This window comes from Sitodiplosis mosellana, unplaced genomic scaffold (genome assembly GCF_009176505.1).
Source record: "Sitodiplosis mosellana isolate CC-2019 unplaced genomic scaffold, AAFC_SMos_1.0 Smas_scaffold_61, whole genome shotgun sequence".
In the NCBI taxonomy this organism is placed as follows: domain Eukaryota; kingdom Metazoa; phylum Arthropoda; class Insecta; order Diptera; family Cecidomyiidae; genus Sitodiplosis; species Sitodiplosis mosellana.
This window is the reverse complement of record NW_022595303.1, coordinates 317,722-339,468: the sequence shown is the minus strand read 5'-3', so window position 1 is coordinate 339,468 and position 21,747 is coordinate 317,722. Positions and strand designations below refer to the sequence as shown.

Here is a 21,747-nt window from a genome sequence, read left to right as displayed (position 1 = left end):
TACTACAAGCTATTTTAATAATAGATGTCGCTATAATATTGAGTGTGTGATAAATAAAATTTTCGAGGATTTTCAAAAACCCATGCTACATACTTCCGAAACTGTATTCTAAGTCACATGATGATAATTTCAGAATACATAGAACAATCAACAATTTCACCTTCATTTTATACAAATTTTCAGAGTTAATCCAATTATAGTTATGCAAATGACTTGACAAAAACTACTGAAAACTTCCTGTTACGTTCCTAAATTTATAGCAAAGCTGCGCGAGTCCAATTAGAATGTGTCGAATAGGTGTAACGAAGCGGCTGTAGATCGATTTGGAATCGGTTGAATGTGTCAATACTGAGGGAAGTGTAAACAATTAATGAACGCTCATTAAATTCTTTTATTAATTGGAAATTAGCGCATTTTCAAGTATTACTAGTATATTAATGGAATATAGTGTTATCGATTGTGTCAAGTTCATGCTGAACACACATACACAGCTGATTAATTCATAGATTCATCACGCGCATCCCTCATTGTTCTCATTCTCAGAGCCAACGGTCAATCTGGAGTTGAAAGTTTTTAAAAACTTGTCACAAAAGCCCATTTACAATGGTTGAATTGTCTTGTTAACGTGTTTGCATTTCCAGTCATCAAAGTTTTCGTAATTAACAGTAAAGGGCAATGAGTATGTGTGATTTATTTAAACTGTAAATAAATTTTCCGAATTGTTTGTTTTTCTTCTTGACCACTGACTAGATTCTCCGAGATTTTCAGAACTTATTAAATCATGAAAAAAAAAAACAAAAAAAACAACGATGGTTTTTAATCTGTAGGAGAATTGTTGTAATCAATTTGGTGTCGATAGAAAAGTAAACATTAGCAAATCAAAATTGATCATAATGAATTCGTTTTATTGATTCGTCACGAAAGCGCATTTGTAAAGGTAATTCAAACACTTAGACTGCGGTTGATTTGATCCAGTTTCTGAAATGGGCTACATTTGCAAAAGCGTCTGGCCTCCCTTTAGCACAGCTACAATGAAAATTAGCACAAGTGAATCTTTGTTGAAAACAAAAAAAACGATATGATCACAACTTACGGTTCTCCAAAAGAAACTAATCCAACGAGTATATTTTCATTAACAAGAGGACTTCCGGAGTCACCCTTTGGAAAGAAAAACTTTGTTAGGTACAGAGTAGTTCTAATCAATAGATGATCGCATTACGCGTTGAACGAAACCTATTTGAGACAACTTTACCGTCAATGAAGATGAATTTTTACTAAAAATCTATGAGTGTAAGAATATATCATTCTTGCACTTATCGTCACTCGCGAATTTTTTTTTACCTTGCACATTCCTTGGCCATTTGGACTTGATGTACAAAGAACGCTTGCATCGATACCAGACCATGTACTTTGACACTCTTCAAGTGAAATAGCCGTTACTTTAAGCTGCTGCAAGTCTTCTGGTGATGCATAGGGAGTCATGCCCCAGCCCGTAGCCAACAGTTCAGTGCCGGGCGATGGTTCTGATCCACCATAATTGATCGGTTTAACTTTATCATTGAATTTGATGTTGCCTTGAACATTAACCAAACCAATATCGTTTACAGGATTACCATGTTTACTATACTTCGGGTGTCTAATTGTTTTTTCCACTCTAAGGACCTGACCACCCGAATTCTTCTTGTTCGATCCAACTCTTATTTCAATTCCATTTACAGGTTTACTGTATTAAAATTATGATTGAAAAAAATCCGATTTAATTTTGTTATTGAGTGGTTTTTGGTGGTTTTTTTCTCTACCCAAGACAATGCGCAGCTGTTACAACCCAACGATCAGATATAATTGCACACCCACAAAAGTGAGAGCCGTATCTTATTTTCTGCATGGAGCACTGGTATGGAGCTTGGCCATCATAAGCGGGTGATCCCCCCACGATAAAAAGTGAGTCGTCTACTTGAGTATCAAAATGTGATGAATAAAACTTTCCATGATTTTAGCAAACCCATGTGATATACGCTACACACCTTTTTGACTATATTCTAAGTCACATGATGTTAATTTCAGAATACACAGAACAATCAACAATTTCACCTTCATTTTATACGCAATTTTGAAGTTAATCCAGCTATTATAATGCAAATGACTTAAGACGAAAACTCTCTGTTACGACGTAACCGTGTTACGTTCCTAAATTTATAGCAAAACTGTGCGAGTCCAATTAGAATGAGTTGAATAAGTGTAGCGAAGCGGCTGTAGATCGATTTGGAATCGGTTGAATGTGTCAATACTGAGGGAAGTGTGAACAATTTATGAAAGTTCATTAAATTTGTTTATTAATTTAAAATTAGCGTATTCTCAAGTATTAATGGAATATAGTGTCATCGATTGCATCGAATCTATGCCGAACACACACGCTTCAAACTTGTTGTTAACATGAATTTTAATGTAACTTATTGATAGTCACATGTTGTTTCCGATTCGATACATCAAGCCATCGATACAAGCACAATGTTTAATTTATTTAATCAACATTTCTGAGAGTTGTTTGGAGACAAAGGATCTGATTATAGATATTAGCGAGTGTGTTTCTAAAACGAATCATAAAAGAATGAAACTCGTTCTGTTGCAATGAGCCCTGGTGTGGCGTTGTGCTAGTATTCTGACCGCCAACAATAATAGGTTCCAACGGTGAAAATCCCACTATTTTACGAACATTTCATTTAAATCTGGGCCCGTTTCAAACATTTTAATCATTTCAATAGGACATAAATTATCTTTAACGCTTTTCGGTTCCTTCCTCGATATCAACTGTAAGGTGTAGCAAAAAAACCAACCAAGTCAGCTTGATTCTGTGAACATTTCAGTGCCGTCGAAGAAAATCCCAAAACTGAACAACCACTTTGAAGTGTTATTACCTTTATTCAAGAACTTATGATTCGAATTAGAGCGTGTTTCATCATTAAACTCTAATGAGTGAGACAAAGCCACCGCAGTTGATTCGAATTTGGGACAGTTGATTGGATATGGAATTGAATGAGTAGATGAAAACAAATGTGATTTTGCTAACTCATTATTTTCATCTCAGTCACTCAAATGTGTTTATTCGAATTATTGAAGAGCTTTTTCAACGATATTTTCTATGGAAATTTTCATAACAATAAAACAACATGAATACAAATGTAATGACATCAAAATCAATAGTAATTGAAAATGGTTTTCCCAGAATGAGGATGTTTTTGGATGAAAAAAAAAAACCAATAGGACACTGTTGGTAACAACTAAATTGTCCCTTGAAATGGTATCATGCTATTGCATATCAAATGCGTGTCTTTTTTCTATGATTGAACCTACATTCAACCTCAATGTCCATTGTTCATATTTATTCTGCATGCATGTCTTTGGCGTTCGTGCTTCTTGCTGGCGTTGATTGAATCAAATATTGTTATCGAAATGTGTTTCATATCCTGAATAATTAAAAACATACCAAAGGTGAAAGAAAATAAAGTGATATTTCTTTGAATAAACTTGATTCATTCGTTTTCTCTATTGAATAATTGAAATTTCCTTGATTTTTTGAATAATTTAACGGCACTCGATGAAAAATTCAAATTCTTTTGTTGATAAGTGTTAAAGAATGAGATGTAGTTAACAATTTAAACGTTGATTCGAAGCTGTTGAATAATGGCGTGATTGGATACCTTTCGAACATGTCCAACCAATGTGAAGAAAAAACTTGTTTCTTTTTTTTAAGAATATTTTTTCTATCGCTTCTACTTCTATAAAAAACCATTTTTTTCTTTGTTCCAAATTGTATATAAAGCTGATTTTAAAGAGGAAATCTGTTAGTTGTGACTTTGATTGGAATAAACTTTGTTCCTTTTTTCAACTTATAAATAAATTGGTTCTAGCTAATAGAAATAAATTGGTTCCTCTGTTCAATTGATCATTGACCAACAGCACATTTTTTATTTCAATTTTCATATTCCAATGAAGAGAAGTTTATTCAAGAAGAAAAAATTGCATTAAATAAAGTGTTCGAAAAAGGTTTCAGTTGGACAAAATTCAGTTGATATGTTGGAGATAAATCCATTGATAACGAATCGGAGAGTACTGAATTTGCTTTCTGTGTGTCCAGTTGACGAGTCCGTTAGCAAATGGAAGAGATTAGGCTATATCGTATTCACTGTCTCTGCACTGGCAATGAATTTGTGGGGTTTGTTGGCCAGTTCATTATTCTTCGTGAAATTCATATCGACCGACTTAGAAATGTCTCTGCATGCTTTGCTCCAAATGTGTGCTCTATCATCTGTAACTTATATGGCTATTACTGGGATTCTTTCACGCCATAAAATCAACGCTATTTTTGAACATTTGTTGCAGATTTACAAAGCAGGTAAAGTCGATTTTTGATGTCTCATTTTCATCGGGCGGTTATCAAAAAGTTTTAAATTGGTTCATTAGTTCATTTGACCAAAATTTGTGATAATTTTTTTTGTAATATTTCAAATCGTTTTCTTCTACTCCGAATTCAGATTCAGGCAAAGACACCAACCAGTTTCTCGAGCAGGCAAATGTGAACAGTGAACAAATTTCAATAAAATATTTGTTAGCCGTTGTGGCTGGCTTCTTCATCAATACCATTACTATGTCCGGAGTTTCGGTGATAATTTGTCGAATGCTCAAAGGAACTTTCGATCCGAAATATGTTTACCACCCCTTTCAAGTGCTGTGAGTGATACAATTTTTTTTTCAATTTCCAACTAATTTTTGGTCAAATTTGCACTGAAAATTCACAACTTGAAACTGCACTTCAACAATCAAAGCGTATCAAAAATAATGAATTAGATTCAAAATATATCTGATTTCAAGTTTCAATTCCAACATACCAATCAATATAGAACTTACTTCATTTATTCTATTTAAATTTGTCTTCCATTTCCAGACTTCCATGGAACAAAACGACTGAAATGGGATATTTTTACGAAATTTGTTTCGATGCCGTTATGGGTGATGCATATTTATTTACGAATGGTTCCCTGTTGTTGCTCTTTATTTCCATTTGTTTGCATCATAGAGAGTTTGCCAATCGACTTTCATATTCGTTACGTAAACTGAATTATGACGACAAAACGCGTGATGACAAGGAATTTCTTTGTGAATTGATCAATTTTCATACATCGGTCAAAGAGTGAGTCGAGAATTATATACAATTTCAACTTAATTCCTTCCAAATTAAAACAAGTCTTATTTTTTCTATTTTTGAAGCTGGTTCTGGCAAACGGCTGAAGTTTACAGCCTTTTTATCTTCGTTCAACTCGCTTGCATGACGGTTTACTTGGCTTGTGTCGCTTTTCAATTGGATATTGTAAGTATTTCTTATCAAAACAACCTTTTGACACGACACCACCAGAGCACATTTTTTTCCTTGAAGAATTTTCTCATTTTTTCAACGTGCCTAAAAGCAAATGAATCTTTGAATTTCAAAACATTAAAGAATGCGATATATATTTATTTGTTTATTCTTTTTCATAATAATTTTCCTGCAAACCGACAGCAAATCCGAAACTTTGGCTTCAGCATAATTATAATGTTGATCTCAGTTATGGTTGGCGTATCAAACCTGTTTGTCTACTGTTATTTTGGGAAGGTTGCTACGGAGAGCTTTGCTCAAATGGGCGACAGCTTGTACAAAGCCAACTGGCAAAAGCTTCCAGTTAAATTGCAAAAGTTTTTCATTTTAATGATCGGCAACGCTCATCTACCACTCTTTTATCATGGATTCAACCTTGCCATTCTTAATTTGGAAACATTTTCAAAGGTATATTCATTACTCAGTTTATTTCGAATTTTTGCATTGCTTCAATTTCCACCATTTTTTGTAGGTTCTTTTCTTTGGGCTTTTTTCCTCTGATTTTTTTTTTAATCCATCATCAAAAACTAATTTTCAATTTTTTTTTTTCAGTTATTGAAGACGGTTTTCACTTATTACATGCTGTTCAAAACCTTCACTTCTGAGTGAATTGATTAAGATGTTGACACTATGGATAAATAAATATCATACTTTGAGTTTGAACGAATTTTCATAAATTACCATCATTCTCTTACAATATTGCTCACATTCCACTAATGGTGTATTGTATACACTCTAAAAAAAACCAGACTTTTTTCCGAGTGGCTGGCATCGCATTAAAGATAGGAAAAAAGGGACCAGAATTGAATCCAGTTGAAAAATGAACATCTTTCACCAGGCTTGACGAATGCAGAAAATGCTATAAATTTCCATTGATATTTGCTGTTATGGCGAATAAGCGAAACAACTGAGTTGAGAAATTCGAATCGTTGTATTTTGTCAAACGTTCTATTGATCGGAACCAAATGTATTCATTTTATTTTATCAAATGTGTCCACTTATTTCCTAAAAAAAATCAAATTGAAAATGTTAAGAAGATTTGTCTTATTTTTTTCTTCTTTATTTAAATGTCATCGAATGGGTCAGTGTACAAAATAATCGAATGCATTACATTTTGCTACACAATAATAATTCAATCCATTGTCATTTTCATGTGTTATGCGAAATTAGTACTATTGTGGTATATTATTTCAATGAATATCTCGTAATAGAATAGCTTCTCTTGCTGGCTCGTAAAATACAAAAAAAAACATATTTCATCCTATTTTAAAGCAAAATTAGACTGATATTCATGTTTCTGTTAAATATTCTTGTTCATAAATTGAACCGAATGTAAATGTTGGAGACATTTTCTTCAAAAAATACAGTGTCAGCGAGAAAAATAGAGATTAATACATCGTTGTGATCAGTAAACTTGACAGTTTTCGATTAAATTTTTGGTTTGATGACTAAATGCTATTCAAATGTTGATTTTCTTTTAAACTCCTATTTGTACGTCAGGTAATTCTTTTCGTTCAAAATTAAATTGAATTCGAGTCAGTGTAATAGGAAGAAATGGGCTTTTGATTAAGATGATTACAAATCTTCGGGTTCATCATTTTTCCTAAAAGGATTGAAAAAAATCATTAGCTCAATCGTTCAGTGGAATGAGAAAATAAAGCAAAAGAAAAATCAGTCTTCTTACCAATCAACCTTTTGGCAGGCTTTGCTGCAATAGAATGGATCTTCTGGTTTCTTTCCGCATGTGATGCACCATTGTTGTCGTTTGGCCTCCGCTAACTTGCCTTCCCAAATGATGTTAAACTGTTTTAGATAGCCCTTGAGTTTATTGTTTTCGTTCGTCACCTTATCGACTTCCTGTTTTTGTTGCGCGATTTCATCGATGAGCTGTTTTTTCTCAAACTTTAGTTCGGCCACTTTATTTTCCAATCGTTCGATTCCTTCGCACAAACGGCTTGACTTGTCAACGTATTCCCTAAAGTTCAATTGCATGAGGCTTGAGAACACTTGAATGTTGCTGGTTGCTGGAAATGATTTGCGCGCTTTTTGCTCCGGTGATGGTGTTGCAACTGTTTCGGTGATTTTTCGTTTTTTGCCAGCTAAAGTGGAGTTGATCGATTTGGTTTGGGTTTTTTTGGAAGAGTGTTGCTGATCGTCGATGTCATTGGACTGAATTGTTGGCATGTCCAAAACACGAGATGGCATTTCGGAGTTACGCGGTTGATTATTTGGACGATGCGCTGAGCTCATATCAATCAATGGGCTGCTGATGACCAAATTCGGACGATTCAACGCTGGAACTGGGACTACCGGATAATCCTCTGATTGAACAGCGTCGTTGCCAATGGTACGAAAATGGATGAACGGATTGAATGGCGTATCCATAGCAGCGTAAACATATTCACCAATTTCTTTGCGGAGATTTTCGATGTAAGCATCAGCCTCCTGTAAAAATAGATTGCAATTTTAGATTTGGACGGAAATTTTGGCAATTTTTTTTTAAATTTGGATTTTTCAATGGAATTTCGAAGTATAGGTTTCGATGAGCAGATCACAGCCGGCAACTGCAGGTGCGAGTGACGAAATTGATACTAATTATTGCCCTAAGAAGGCTTTAACCAATCAAAGTATCTTTCAGAACGTCAAGCAAACACTTTTTAATTGAGATCCCCCAAATTCCTACTTAAAATTCCATTTTCCCACCTTTACCTTCAGAGCCGTCGAAAAATCGTCGGCATTCACTTGATTTTCACCATTCTTCTGAGAAGGTGGTTGGTGTGAATATAACCAGCAATCCTTTACATCGACTGCAGCCGTCTTGTGATATCCGAAGAAGCGAACGGTGACTTTTGAGTCGTTCACCAACATGCACTTTGCCGGCCAGTACAATAGATTTTGTTGGTCCAATGCCCACAGAATCGGATGAGCCATTTTGCAAGACATTGTGATGTTATGATCAGGCCATTCCCAAGAGTTCGTATGACATTCCGCGCATGCCTGCATGCTTTCAACTTGCTCGACGCAATACATTCTGAGTCGTTCGGCCATCGCTGCCATCTTGTTCTCTTCTACCGATTGACATTCTGAATGGGGAAAAAAATTATTCAATTGGACACATTTTAGGCTCATACACTTTCGTTTTTAAGTTGAATTCTTTCCATTAGAACATAGTGCGATGAAAATCCACCCAAAATCATTCATGAAGGGACTTTTTCGATTTTGTTGATTTTTGCCAAATTCAAACATTTTTGAAAAACTTCGACTCGCGCAAGGATTTTAATCAGAATTGATCATGTCCATAATCACAACTTGAATTAGAATCAAGGGCACTACTCGTCGAAGAGAGTTAAGATTGATTCATCGAGAGGTATTTTTTTCCCCAAAAACAAATCACAGTAAAAATTTCGTAAAAAGGCCCTCCTACTCTGACCTTTCTGTCTTCTTTGTCTCTCTGTCCCACAGAAAAGAATCCAATGAAAAAAAAATCTTACCGTTATAAACCACCATGCATTTATGCACCGTCCACTTGATGTCATCCAAAAAAGCAGCAAATGTGGTATAATTTTCAATTTTCGCTCTGATCGAGGTCAATGGCTTCGAAATGCACTGCTTCTCAAAAGTCATCATCTGGAACAAAATCATAAGTTAGTCAAACTGAGTGAAGAACAATTATATGAATGCTTTTTAAAAGAGTGATCAAGGACTGTAACGACTCATCTTCATCTCAATCGCTCGATAGTCATTCGCATATTTTCTTGTGAGTGATTGAAATGATTCAATTTTAATTGTCATTCCTAATGAGAAATGACTCAGTCGCTGACAAAAAACACTTCTCTTGAACAATGGATATGGTCCATAGGACACTTTTCTTGAAAAATAGACACTTTTCTGCACAAATACGTATGTTTGAGTACACCACAGGTATTGCAATACAACATTGCATCATTGCACACTTACCCCTTCATCACAGAACAACTTTTCGACCAGTCTCTTCAGCATTTTCTGATCGTCACTGCAATGAGTTAAAATGTCAACATTTTAGGTGAATTGAAATAGGACCGGTCCTAATACTATTAGATGCATGCCACAATGGGCTCAATGGCAATTTATAAATTCGAGTTTTGAACAATTGAGAAGCAATAGTAGAACAATTAGATTCAATCAAGAAACGAATATCCAAATTATCAACTAGTTCATGCACAATTGCACACAAATTACAATTGTTCAAAGCTTGAAGCATTTGCCAGGTTTGTTGATTGAAAATTATTTTTAAATTCAATTTTAGTTGATTAAAAACCAAATTATCTTCGAATTGAACAACAATAGCTTCGTTTTTGCTCAAAAACAGCTTCAAAACGTACCTGCTGAGAAGTCGGTTTCGTATCTTGGCCAATTTACAGTCATTGCAAATCGAATCAGCTTCCAAACAAGCGACGTGATAAACATGATAGCATTTATTGCACTTCTTTTTTTCAACCGGATTTTCCTTGTGACACAACCAACAAAATTTATTCCAATATTTCTGCAACGTAAAATAATATATTTACTTTAAAAAAAAATGCAACGACAATCAATTTCCATATAAAAATCCCATTCAACTTTGTTTGTGTGTAAAAGAACGAATAACAAAAAGTCCAAACAAATCAACACTGTCACTACCAGGAGCCGACATGTGCAAACACAATTTGTATAAACACACACACAGTAGCTGTGTACGAAAATGAGAGAAAAGATTCGATCTAAAACAGAAAGGTCGCTACACTTGAGATGAAGCATACGCTGACTCAGTTGAACTGTGAATGATTTGCTTACCTTAGCACTTTGGGTTCGTGGTGCAAAGAATCCAACACAGCTCGTTTTGTCGTCACAACTTTCTGGTTTCGATTGATTTACCATGATTTTTCTTCAGAAAAATGTCTTTAATTCAACTCAAAATTGACTAAATTAATCCATACATTCGAATCCAAAAGGAAATTTACATACAGAATTTATACACAGAGTTTTTGTCGACTTTGTTTATATCAAAATGCAAATGTGCAAACAAACAACGTGCAAATTAATGGATGTCACTCGTATTACTACAACACAGCTTGTAAACACATTCACTGTAAATCATCCACTGTAAACACAGCAGTTGTCATTTTTTCCGCGCAAATCCTAATGAGTGCGTTTGATTACTATATTACAAATGGATTCGTTCTTTATGATAATTCCGATTGGAATTTCATTCATTTCATTTGTATATGATTCTCTTTGCTTTGATTGTTTTATCATTGTTTTGGTTTGTATTTATTACAAGTTTTCATTTTTCCCTCGCACTGGAATTCTCTTTCAGACTCCATTTTTTCGGTTTTTTTGGTTTCTTCAGCAAGATTTTAATTCAATTGAGACTTAATGATAGCGAATCTGTCCTTCTGTCCTTCTATCCAAATCACGATTCGGCAGCTATGCAAGCATTGATAAATAGTCACAATTTTGGAGTTTTCCAAATTGATTGGAAAACGATTCGATGGTTCGATAGCATTGTGCCCTATTGGGCATTATTTAATCTCTTGATTTAGATTCTCATTTCAATTCGCAAGAGGAATGAATGAGTCACACTTTTCTGATTTTCTCCGTGCCAACTTACAATCACAACCAAAATATTGCATATAAAATGAATCATTTTAAATGATTCAAAAATAGATTTTTTATCTGCTTTTTTAACGTTTATTTTTGGAAATTCATACTTCAATTATTCATTTTCTATTTCAAATAACAATGTCTTCTTTTAACTCCAATTTTGAAGAAAGTTCTGTTTTGAAGAATGTAATGGTAAAAAATTTCGAGTTTTAGCGTCAATTCCATATCTCCATTCTTTTTCTTTGTGGCAGCTGATAAGATATGACCCTCTTTATTGTGCGTAGAAAATGAAGGTAGAGTTGATGCCATGGCCTTTCTGTGAAGTAAGCTGGAAAGTTACATCGAAATGTCCGACGCCGCCTTTTAAGAATTCCACTTTGACTGGATGCGATTTGTAGTCGATATGTCTGATACCAGCGATTGGAACATTTAACGGCATCTGTGGATACAATTTTAGATTAATTCAAATTGTTTTCATATCAAGTGTTGACTGACTATTATGCAAAATGAATGATTTTGGTAATGAAAATGAAATTCGATCTTATTTTGTTGATTTATTCGGATTGTCAATTGGCATTGTTTAGAGAAAAAAAATGAATTTCTAAATCCATAGAGACATGTCTCTATAAAAACGTCGATATTGTTGATAAACGTCATTATTGTTCTGTTCTACAACAATGAAGGAACAAAATGTTAAAATTTAGGAAGAAGGTCTCACCTTTGGGAAGCTAAACTTATGTTTTTTCACTGTCCATATTGTTGATGGCACCTTGATGGTCTCACTTCCAATTTCACGGACATTATTATTAATATTGCCCCAGATTTGATCCGTTTGCAAACCAGAACCGAAAATGCACAAGCATGACAATACTACAAATACTGCGAATTTCATTTTAAAACTGTTGAAAGAAAAATGAACAGAACACTTTTTTTGATTTAATCGAAAGAGAATTCAAACGATCTTTAACTGAAAATCACCGAATGGACCGAATTAACTGGCAATTCGTTTGTTATTGACGGAAATTAGCTAAAATCTACCTCTTTTATATTTTTAAGATTGCCAATTTACACGGGATCCATATTATGTACTTATCTTATCTACTTTGATTTTTTTCCATTCCACAGAAATCGGTTTACATTTTCGGTGATTCATTTGAAATGTGATAAGAAAAATATTGATAAGACACACGTGTTATTGAACACCTAAACAAAAATATCAATCAAAAAAATTAAAGAAAAATCTATGAAATTCAATCAAAAAAGCATTTTTATTATTTAAAAAATTCGAGTTTGAATACATTATTTTCATTCATGTGAAAGTACAATTGATGACAATTTAATGATTATCAAAAGTTTAAAAATCACTATTATTAACCTATTTTTTATGAAAAAGGTTTGACATGAATCATGCTATTTTGTATCATGCAAGATTATTCAAAATAAATGTTGAATTCAACTGCAAGTTGAGTTCAAGAAACACTTTTAAACACGGGCATAAAAAGTAAATTCGGAGTTGATTCCGTGTCCTCTTTGTGATGTAATTTCAATGGTGGCATTACGGAAGCCAACGCCACCGGCTAAGATTGCAACTGAGGTTGTATGTGATTTGTAGTCAACGTGTTTGATACCGGCGATCGGGACGGTCAATTGAACCTGTGAATGAAGATTTTCCTTAGTTTCACTTTGTACAGGGTTTGAAGTGGTAGAAAATTGAATTAAAAATGTATGTAAGTATAATTATAGTTGGTATCGTAGCCATTGTTTCAATATAATTGGAATTTAATATAAAAAGCTGCATTTACTCACTTCGCCTCTTGGAAAGGTAAACTTATGCGTTTTGACAGTCCAGATAGTGGATGGAACGTTGATGGTTTCGGTACCAATGTCTCGAACACCAGTGTTAGTATTTGCATTTCCCCATACTGTCTCCCGAGTACACGAAGCATAAACGCACAAGCACGATACGATTAAAAATGCAGCGAATTTCATCTTGAACTTTTGAACTAAATTGCAGAGAAAACGATTTTTTCAGCTACTTATTACCAGCGTGTCTCACTCTTTTATACAACAAAATTGATTTTGGAGTGACTGAAAGAGCCATATCTTATCTATTGCTCTGATAGCCCATTCTGTGTTCGAGCAAATTAATCACACTTTAAATTTAGTGAATTGATGTAATTTATTGCGCGTTTTGAACAAAAATTACTAAATAAGAATGACTCAAATGTAATGGATAAAGTTTCGGCGAAGCTTTGATTAATCAGTCACCGAAAATTTTTTAAGACTCTTTAGGCCATTTTTTTGGACCGTAAACTTATTCATCAAATGAAGCAATTACGCCTAATTGCAAAAATGAAATAATATCATGTTAATGTAATTCAATTTTGAGATAACTCGTTTTTTTTTCGTTGCCAATGTGAAATAATGTACGATGACCATTCACATTGAACGTACATTGAAACAATAATTGAAGAATACAATATCATCATTTAAATTTATTTAAGTATTTCAACAATATTAAAATGATTTATAACAAAAACTTGTGAAACGTCCGTTGAACAAAAAGTATACTATGATTGAATCTACATTCCATGTAGTGCTTACGATAATAATTTGATGTGAAACATCTGGAATTTACGAACTTCAAGAACGCAGAGCGAAGCGAAGCGACGATCTGCGGTCTGGTTTTTCTTGGCTTCATTCGTCAAACTGTTCAGTTTACAGTGAAACCTAAGCTTCAATGAACGAATTTCTATCCATTCGTTGAAGTATTAGTTACTAAATTAGTATTGTAAACCATCCAAATTGTAACATAGTCTTAAAATAAACCACTTTTCTGAAAAAATACAAATAAGTCATATATTCATATCGGAAGTTATTTTCGTGAACTTCTCAAATATGATATAAAAAACAACAAGTTACCCTTCAAAGTTTTGCAGAAAATTAGTCTATTTGTTCAATTGTTACAATTTGGACTATGTTACAATTTGGATGGTTTACGATAGTGAATTTTGTTATCAAATTTTCAAATAAATCACAGGCTCAAAATCTTATGATATCAAAACGTTTCCAGGGCGTCTATAGATGACGTTATTTCTGTTTTTAGACATGTTTTTTCCCTAAAAATTATATAAATGCGAAATGAAGCTAGTCAATAATGGAATAACACTGGGCTGGCTGGTTGAAGAAGTTTACAATTGAGTGGCTGTTTTATACATCTTCATGCCTATTGGGCACAAAAAGAAACAAAAATAGATTGAAAACATTATCCACGTTCAGCGGTCATTTAAGAGTAATCAATTTAATTATTTAAATTCATATCACATATTCGACCACATTTTTGCCACAGATTGAGTAAAAATTGGTTAGAAAACAAACACTTTACTTGTTTGCCTGGATTTTGTTTCAAATAGTCCAACTCAACTCGTTTAAAGATAAGACCAAAGAAATGATAACTGATTCGTAATCACGCTGATTATGATGATTATTCGAAAATTATTCGCATAAATGCGGACAGAGTTGTAAACTTAGACTTGTTTCTTTGAGTACTCTTCATCGAATTTATTCTCAATTTTCAATTATCTGCAGTAAAGCGTTTTCTTGAATGCAAATTTATCCCTTCTCTCAAAGTAATTGTAGATAAAGTTCAAGCGCAAATTAAAAAAAGGAATAACAATAAATGTATATTTGATCTCAGCATGTTAAAAAATTTTATATTTCATAATAATTTTCATTAAATTCAAACATTTATTCAAATTTCCTATGAATTATCCCTTTGCACAATTGCCAGCATACATTTCTATGCACCAACAATGATATTGAGTCATTAAACGCACTCTGCAGCCGCCTTGACGTATCAATTGTCAAACTGGCTGCCTAGCCATTGTGCATCGCCAGCATAAAGTTTTCGACAAACACACACTGTTGTGCGCAATTCCTTATGGAAATTACCGAAAATTAATCCGATTTCTGTTCCAAATCCATGAACAAGTGAATCAAACGAAAGGAAATTCCGACTACATTAGAAAAGTATCGAAGAGACAAAAATTCGAACAGTTTGCATCATGGAAAATACACAAAATACATCATACGACACACCACTCGATCACGCTGAAAAAATGACTGAAGAAGAGTTAAAATTGTTGATCCAAGCTTTCAAACGCATTGAGATGAAGGTTAGTTTATTTTTAGTTTTCCATAGTGAAGATTTTGCTAAGAAAAATCAACAAAAAATACCAATTTTTATCATTCAATTTCGATATCCATTTTGTGTCCATTCATCAGTACCGAAAATTTGGAGCTCCTTTGTCCATCAACAAAGATGATGCTGACTCAGCACTAAAAACAGTCGGTTTGACAGGCATCGCCGAGAAACTTGACACCTATGTCACATTTGAGGATTTTCTGCGCGATATTAAGATTTTAACTCAAGTCTATTCGCAGCATTACGAAGGTAAAGAGAGTTTTTCGAATCATGACATTTTCATTTTTGAATCTGAACACAAACAATTTCAAGTCATAATTTTGAGAATGGTGAAAAAGAAAATTTATTGCAAAAAAGCAAAAAATAAACCGAATGAGTTGAAAGCAATGTACAAAAATGTCAATTTTCTCTTCACAGATGAGCAAAGTATGGTGCAGGAGGCCAAAGAATTGAAGAGAGAATGCGCACACGATGTCAAGTCAATTCGACTGTGTAACGAATGCTTCGACAACTGGATGAAAGATCGCAACGGTTATTTCGTGAAAGTCTGCGCTAAGCCACACTTGTTGGTCATGGCGAAATATGATTGTCACCCATATTGGCCTGCGAAGGTGATGTCGGTGTTTGGTGATAAGGTCAACATCGAATTTTTTGGCGATCACACACAAGCAGATGTGTCCGATTCGAATTGTTACTTGTATCGCAAGCCGAAAAAGTCAGCGAATGCGGATTTGAATGAAGCTGTTAATGTGAGTTCTCTTCAAATGCAGCTCAAATTGATTGAAATTTCAAAATTCTTGATGTTTATATTAGATTTTTCCATATTTCAAATTCGAGTTGAAAAAAGTTTGGTTCGAATTTTCAATTTTATCGAAAATTTTCGTTCAACTTTCAGGAAGCTGAAGAGCATATCAGAAACGTTAAAGAAAAGTTCGGTTCATTTGTTCCAGCACAAAAGACTCGCACCAACTTTTATGCTGGGAATCTAAATGTTCACTTGCAAACCATGTTCCCAGATGTCTACGCATCAACAGCCAATGATCGTTCAGAACGCTTGTCATCGACTGAATCGCAGGAAAACAACGTCACATTGACTGATGATCATGCTAGTACATTGGATATGCCATCACTTGAAACGCCAACCTCTCCAGTTGAATCGAGTCGAAAGCGCCGCGGAAGCAGTGCTGAGGGTTCAGTTGAAGCCATACCGCGCAAAATGAGCATTGAAGTGATTTCCTCTGAAGGTGATCGAAATGAGGAAGAAGAAGAAGAGGCCGCAAGTCCTGCATTCTCTCCGCTTTTGCGACGGGCACTACCCAAAGGTGAGAAAATACGCCGATTGGAAATCGAACTGAAAGTGGTGAACGAACAGCTGGCCCAGGCTAAGGCACAAATCCGCGAGCAGGCGCAAGAAATGAAGAAACAACCGGAGGTGAACGAACAACTGGTCCAGGCTAAGGCACAAATCCGCGAGCAGGCGCAAGAAATGAAGGAACAAGCGAAGCAAATTTTGCATCTCAAAGAGCAAGTTGTCGAAATGGGAAATGGACCAGAATGTGTCAACTGTGGAACTGTTCCAAAAACTTTGTTCTTCTGCAGCCCAGAGTGCGAGAAGGACTACAAACAAGATTTCGTCGCGATGTCAGACTCAGATTAGAGAAAACCGGTGCCGTACTTTATCGAACAAGTATGATCGACTTTTGAATATTAGAAAAGTTACCATTGTTCACGTGACTAATTCAATTGAACGTTTTTACGTCTATAAATTCAAGATTGATTGTAATAGAACCGAATTTTATCTATTTTAACATTAGCCACAATAGAACGAGTCGAAATTGTGTCTAGAGACACATGGAATAAAGCCAATCGAGGCAACATCTTTGTAAAGATTCAAAGAATTTAGATTCAATTTGATTCATTGAAGACTGTCTCAAGACAATTCATCGAATTCTAGATCAACTTCAGATTTTTTTTACAAAAAGATAATAATAGACCTATGCCAACAATCAAATGAATGATTGATCAATTTTACAATTTTCAATAAAAACCAATAAAATTTTGACTTCAAACTTCCTTATTTATTTATTTTCATAGATTTAACATTGAAAGATTTCCCAGTCGATCCAAAGCATCTGGTGTCTCTTTTTTACTCAAAAAAATGCGCGAACTTTTCGAAAAGAAACATTTAGTTTGATAAAAGGTTCGGTTTTCATCCTGGTTATTACTTGTGGTGACGTTTATTATGGTTATTAAAGTCTGAAACTTGCTTAAAACAACTTGAGCATTGTTTGCATTGGAATGGTTTGACACCGGTGTGATGACCACGCATGTGGAAAATCATATTCGTTTTTTGATATGCCACATAGCGCTTGCACAAGTAACATTCATATCGTCGACTTTGGCACTTTAATTCGTGCTCCTGCTTTTCCATCTCTTGAGAGAAGTTCCGGGCACAAACCACGCATTGAAATTTCACCGGACGAGGATTTGTGTGAACTTTTGAATGCCTCTTTAGATGAGCCTTTGTGGTGAATCTATTGAAGCAAATGTTGCATCGGAAAGGTCTTACGCCGGTGTGCACACGCATATGCATCTTCAAGTCGGCCTTATTTGAAGTAGAAAACTTCTTGCACAAGTAGCATTCGTAGCGTCGTCCATCGCAAGTGGCTTCATGCGGTAATTTTTCATCATTCTGAGCAAATCGCTTTAGGCAAACTGAACAGCTGAACGGAAATACATCGGTGTGTGTTTCCAAATGTGATTGAATATTCGATTTTGTTGTGAATCGTTTGTTACAGATGTTGCACGGGAACGGTTTCTCGCCAGTGTGCGTCAATATATGCCTCTTCAAAACAGTTGACCATGGTGTAACAAAATCACATGATGGGCATTTGTGCTGTTTCTTGATCCTTTTTACAGCTGATCGCTTCTTGTGAGATGCAATGATGACCGATCTGGCTCTGCCTTTCGCTTCGATTGACTTCAATTTCGCAGCTAATGTTTTGTGACCATCGCGATTCTGCTTTTTAGCCTGTTTGACGTCAATGTTTCTCTTGCCTGAGCCATCACCGCTTTGCTGTGATTGTTTGCTTTCTTCTGGCTTGCAATCGGCGTTTTCCACCTTATCAGCTTTGGGCTCTGGTTTGACATGAGTCGAATCAAAATCATCCATGCTTGTGTCATCGACTGGTTCCAACTTGACATGTGGCATTCGATGTTGATTCGGACCAGACACCAAGCAAACTGCCTCTGGTTCTTCTTTGACATCGGGCTCCAATTTGATTGCAACTGAATCGCAATCCACATCGATATTCATTTCGGACCGTGTTGATTGACTACCGCCATCGGCAGCGTTCGCCGAATCGATTGTGTGGCACCTAATTTCGTCTGAATGCGTGTCATTCATCGTATATGTCAAACGTTGACTCTATTACAAAAGGAATGAAAGCAATCATGAAACAACAACTAGACAAATCGACAAACGGAACAAATCAATGACATTTTCACAAAAATAGTGGAATCACGAAATCGAAAGTCAATTCAATAAAAAGTAAAATAAATATGAGAGCTATTTACCTTGAATATCAAATCAGAAGTTGTTTTTCAAGTCAAAGCCAGTCAAACCTAACCTAATTCGGTAGTGCGATAGCAAAATGCCAGAAAATGAATAAAATACAAGATCAACTTCGAACTTTGAGGCTTTTTTCTAATGACAATGGTTCAGTTCTGCACAGTGGTTGGAATAAAGTGATATTATTGCGATAATTTTGATTTAATGTGATTGATTCAATTACTAGAGCAGTGAATGAGGCTCACTTTAGCCAAAAATATGCACACGTAGCTGATTCTACTTGATACTCCAACTTGAATGACAGCATCGATGAATTAAGGCGGTAAATTAGCTGTCATTGGACAAAGTAAGTGCTTGTTCACACTGAGAGTGGCATAACTGTTTGGATTGATACGGCGGCAATATCGAAAGAGCTTTTTTTTTGTCACAAGAACAAGTGACACAGAAATGTTCTTTCAAAATGAATTTGTCGAGTTTTTATTACCAAAATCAATGATTTCACATCTTTCATCCAAGAAGTTTGAAAGTCTTTCCGGATATCAAGTGAAAATAGAACGAAATCTCTGTGACGAAGCTAAAGCTCTCCCCTTATTTTTCAACCATCAAATCCACGTCAAGCGTTAATTTACTGCGATGAAATAGCATTGAGATATTTGAACAAGAATACTAAATGTAAGCAATTGACTCCTTTTCAATTCAAAATTCAGTTTGCCTTGGTTACTGATAGCAGCATCAGATGGAAGATTGGCCAGAACAATGAAATAGACTGAACATTTATTAAAACACAGACAGATCTTCCTTCCATTTGCAAATCCACAGTTCATTGTGAGGTTTGTCGTTTCGAACTTTGTTGATAGCCAACAATTTTCATCTATTTTACAGAATGCAATTAAAAATAATCGTTGAAGTCAAATTATTTTATTGAAAAGTAAAGGAAATCATTGATATTTTATAAAATGATCTTAGGCCAAATTTTAACCATTCTACTGAGAATTGATTAAGTCAATTTTAATTTCTTTACGAGAATTAGATGAATCATTGTACAATTTTGGGTAAATTATCGAATTCCTCAAGAAACTGTGCAGATCAATCACAACATTATTTATGGTTGTGTTTTAGATGACGCGTAAGTTCTACTTTCTGTGCGAAGAATTTTTTGCACACTTCACATTGGAATGGTTTTACACCGTTGTGATGAACACGCATGTGTAACATCATACACGATTTATAGGATGTCGTGTAGCTTTTGCACAAGTAACATTCGTAACGTCGACTTTGGCACTTCGATTCATGTTGCTGCTTTTCCATCTCTTGAGAGAAGTAACGGGCACAAACCAAACATTGGAATTTCACCGGACGAGGATTTGTGTAAAGTTTTGAATGACCTTTCAAATGTGCCTTTCGTGTGAATTTCTTGGAGCAAAGGCTGCATCGGAAAGGTCTTACGCCGGTGTGCACACGCATGTGGACCTTCAATTGACCCTTAATTAGAGTAGAGAACTTCTTGCACAAGTGGCATTCGTAGTGTCGTCCATAGCAATTGGCTTCATGCTCCAATATTTCATCATTCTGAGCGAACCGCTTGAGACAAACTGAACAGCTGAACGGATATTCATCGGGGTGTGTTTTCAAATGTGATTGAAGATTTTGTTTTAGTGCGAATCGTTTGTCACAGATGTTGCACGGGAACGGTTTCCTGCCAGTGTGCGTCAACATATGCCTCTTCAAAGTGCTTGTCTGTGATGCAACATAATCACACGATGGACATTTGTGCTGTTTCTTGGTCTTTTTCGCCGTAGACTGTTTTCTATGCGCAGCATTGATCACCGCTTTGGCTCTGCCTTTCAATCCAATTTCCCTTTTCTTCGACAGTCTATTCGATGACCTTGGCTTCGCCGCACTACCTTTCTTCGCCCGGTGCTTCTTCGTAGTGTTTCCCTTCAATGCGTCATTTCCAACTGATTGCTTGCTTTCATTTGACGTCGATTCAACTTTGGTATCGGCTTCAGCTTCTGCTTTGAGCTCCAATTTCGCATGTGTTGAATACAAATCTTTGATGCTTGGCTCGTTGTTTGCTCTATCGACGCTGGGTTCAACTGCTGAGCTACTGCAACTTGGTCTTGGCATGGATACCATCGGTACTTCGGTATGACCTTCTGGTTCCTCTTTGATCGCGAGCTCCTGTTTTATCTCCACGTCACTGAAGATTTTCTGTGGAACCTCGCTTCCAATGGCAATTGGCGTGTCTTTGAACCGAGCTTTCAGATTTTGCTGTGGGCCATTCATTTTGTCAGAAATCGATGAATTCTATCAAAAAGAAAACAACATTCAATAAATCATCGTTTGTATTCCAAGCAAATGATTTTATATTTGAAGTAAAAGAAATTATTATGAAAAATCCATACAAAATTGTTACCTTCTCTCGCTCGAAATATAACTTTGAGGTCGTATCAAAATAGTGAGGTTAAGTGGTAATCACTTCAATGCAGATGAAATGGTCAAATATTCCAAAATAATTCAAAAATTCCCTATTTTTACGACTCAATGCGACGAGCTAGCAATTCGAAATTGCAAAAAAAAAATGATTTTAATTCGGAAAAATTTTCTGTTTGAGTGTTAAACACCGAAAATACGTGAACTTTTTGATAATGCACTATCTTGCTATCTCCGTGTAAAGCGTTTGACAGCGATTCAACTCAATCGAATCAATCCACAATGAATGACAATCAGAGTGGCGCCCTCATGATGGTTTATAACAAGATGCACAATAAACCTTTTTTTCTTCAATCAGTTCATCGAATCCTATTTAAATGGATTTTGAAGCACAACAGAGAAATCACATCGAAAAATCGAAGAAAAAATTCAGCATTTTGTATAAACGATATTTGCGATACAAAAATATTCACTAAATCGGAGTTTTCCAAGACCATGAACATGTAG

General features: G+C 35.2%; 5 protein-coding genes and 1 long non-coding RNA gene across 8 annotated transcripts; 1 reads left to right on the top strand and 5 right to left on the bottom strand.

The window, feature by feature from the left end:
• Positions 1-884: 884 nt before the first annotated feature.
• On the bottom strand, positions 885-2,219 carry LOC129570518 (chymotrypsin-1-like). Its single transcript, XM_055450162.1, has 5 exons — positions 2,025-2,219; positions 1,800-1,953; positions 1,342-1,723; positions 1,094-1,158; positions 885-1,026 (listed from the first exon to the last, which is right to left on the bottom strand). The coding sequence occupies exons 1-5, from the start codon at positions 2,095-2,097 to the stop codon at positions 951-953; spliced, it is 750 nt and encodes a 249-aa protein (XP_055306137.1). The 5' UTR covers positions 2,098-2,219; the 3' UTR covers positions 885-950.
• Positions 2,220-6,448: 4,229 nt separating this feature from the next.
• Positions 6,449-12,064, bottom strand: LOC129570542 (MYND-type zinc finger-containing chromatin reader ZMYND8-like). The gene is made up of 8 exons (XM_055450194.1): positions 11,751-12,064; positions 10,223-11,471; positions 9,772-9,932; positions 9,368-9,422; positions 8,902-9,037; positions 8,120-8,493; positions 7,095-7,855; positions 6,449-7,013 (listed from the first exon to the last, which is right to left on the bottom strand). Exons 2-8 carry the CDS (start codon positions 10,304-10,306, stop codon positions 6,986-6,988), a joined length of 1,599 nt encoding a protein of 532 aa, XP_055306169.1. The 5' UTR covers positions 10,307-11,471; positions 11,751-12,064; the 3' UTR covers positions 6,449-6,985.
• A 217-nt stretch (positions 12,065-12,281) lies between these two features.
• On the bottom strand, positions 12,282-13,742 carry LOC129570562 (uncharacterized). 3 transcript variants are annotated; one of them, XR_008688133.1, is made up of 3 exons: positions 13,637-13,742; positions 12,839-13,035; positions 12,282-12,685 (listed from the first exon to the last, which is right to left on the bottom strand). It is a non-coding gene; the product is annotated as an uncharacterized LOC129570562 (long non-coding RNA). The 3 variants fall into 3 exon arrangements; XR_008688134.1 differs by having other exon boundaries at positions 13,675-13,689; XR_008688132.1 differs by lacking the exon at positions 13,637-13,742 and having other exon boundaries at positions 12,839-13,238.
• A 462-nt stretch (positions 13,743-14,204) lies between these two features.
• Positions 14,205-17,305, top strand: LOC129570576 (MYND-type zinc finger-containing chromatin reader ZMYND8-like). Its single transcript, XM_055450241.1, has 5 exons — positions 14,205-14,324; positions 14,823-15,207; positions 15,317-15,485; positions 15,654-15,985; positions 16,132-17,305. Exons 2-5 carry the CDS (start codon positions 15,097-15,099, stop codon positions 16,891-16,893), a joined length of 1,374 nt encoding a protein of 457 aa, XP_055306216.1. The 5' UTR covers positions 14,205-14,324; positions 14,823-15,096; the 3' UTR covers positions 16,894-17,305.
• LOC129570578 (zinc finger protein 583-like) lies at positions 17,293-19,794 on the bottom strand. The gene is made up of 2 exons (XM_055450244.1): positions 18,813-19,794; positions 17,293-18,663 (listed from the first exon to the last, which is right to left on the bottom strand). Exon 2 carries the CDS (start codon positions 18,640-18,642, stop codon positions 17,458-17,460), a length of 1,185 nt encoding a protein of 394 aa, XP_055306219.1. The 5' UTR covers positions 18,643-18,663; positions 18,813-19,794; the 3' UTR covers positions 17,293-17,457.
• LOC129570577 (zinc finger protein 813-like) lies at positions 19,710-21,492 on the bottom strand. The gene is made up of 2 exons (XM_055450243.1): positions 21,224-21,492; positions 19,710-21,114 (listed from the first exon to the last, which is right to left on the bottom strand). Exon 2 carries the CDS (start codon positions 21,091-21,093, stop codon positions 19,906-19,908), a length of 1,188 nt encoding a protein of 395 aa, XP_055306218.1. The 5' UTR covers positions 21,094-21,114; positions 21,224-21,492; the 3' UTR covers positions 19,710-19,905.
• Between the last annotated feature and the right edge of the window lie 255 nt (positions 21,493-21,747).

Excerpts from the sequence above, each read along its gene's own strand:
- LOC129570542 (XM_055450194.1), bottom strand. The coding sequence starts at position 10,306 with ATGGTAAATCAATCGAAACCAGAAAGTTGTGACGACAAAACGAGCTGT. Across the intron at positions 9,038-9,367 it reads AGTTGTTCTGTGATGAAGGG|ATGATGACTTTTGAGAAGCA; the intron begins GTAAGTGTGCAA and ends ATTTTGTTCCAG. Across the intron at positions 8,494-8,901 it reads ATGCATGGTGGTTTATAACG|AATGTCAATCGGTAGAAGAG; the intron begins GTAAGATTTTTT and ends TTCCCCATTCAG.
- LOC129570576 (XM_055450241.1), top strand. The coding sequence starts at position 15,097 with ATGGAAAATACACAAAATACATCATACGACACACCACTCGATCACGCT. Across the intron at positions 15,208-15,316 it reads TCAAACGCATTGAGATGAAG|TACCGAAAATTTGGAGCTCC; the intron begins GTTAGTTTATTT and ends TCCATTCATCAG. Across the intron at positions 15,486-15,653 it reads CTATTCGCAGCATTACGAAG|ATGAGCAAAGTATGGTGCAG; the intron begins GTAAAGAGAGTT and ends TTCTCTTCACAG.
- LOC129570518 (XM_055450162.1), bottom strand. The coding sequence starts at position 2,097 with ATGAAGGTGAAATTGTTGATTGTTCTGTGTATTCTGAAATTAACATCA. Across the intron at positions 1,159-1,341 it reads ATGGCCAAGGAATGTGCAAG|GGTGACTCCGGAAGTCCTCT; the intron begins GTAAAAAAAAAT and ends TTCTTTCCAAAG. Across the intron at positions 1,027-1,093 it reads TTAGTTTCTTTTGGAGAACC|CTGTGCTAAAGGGAGGCCAG; the intron begins GTAAGTTGTGAT and ends TTTTCATTGTAG.
- LOC129570578 (XM_055450244.1), bottom strand. The coding sequence starts at position 18,642 with ATGAATGACACGCATTCAGACGAAATTAGGTGCCACACAATCGATTCG.
- LOC129570577 (XM_055450243.1), bottom strand. The coding sequence starts at position 21,093 with ATGAATGGCCCACAGCAAAATCTGAAAGCTCGGTTCAAAGACACGCCA.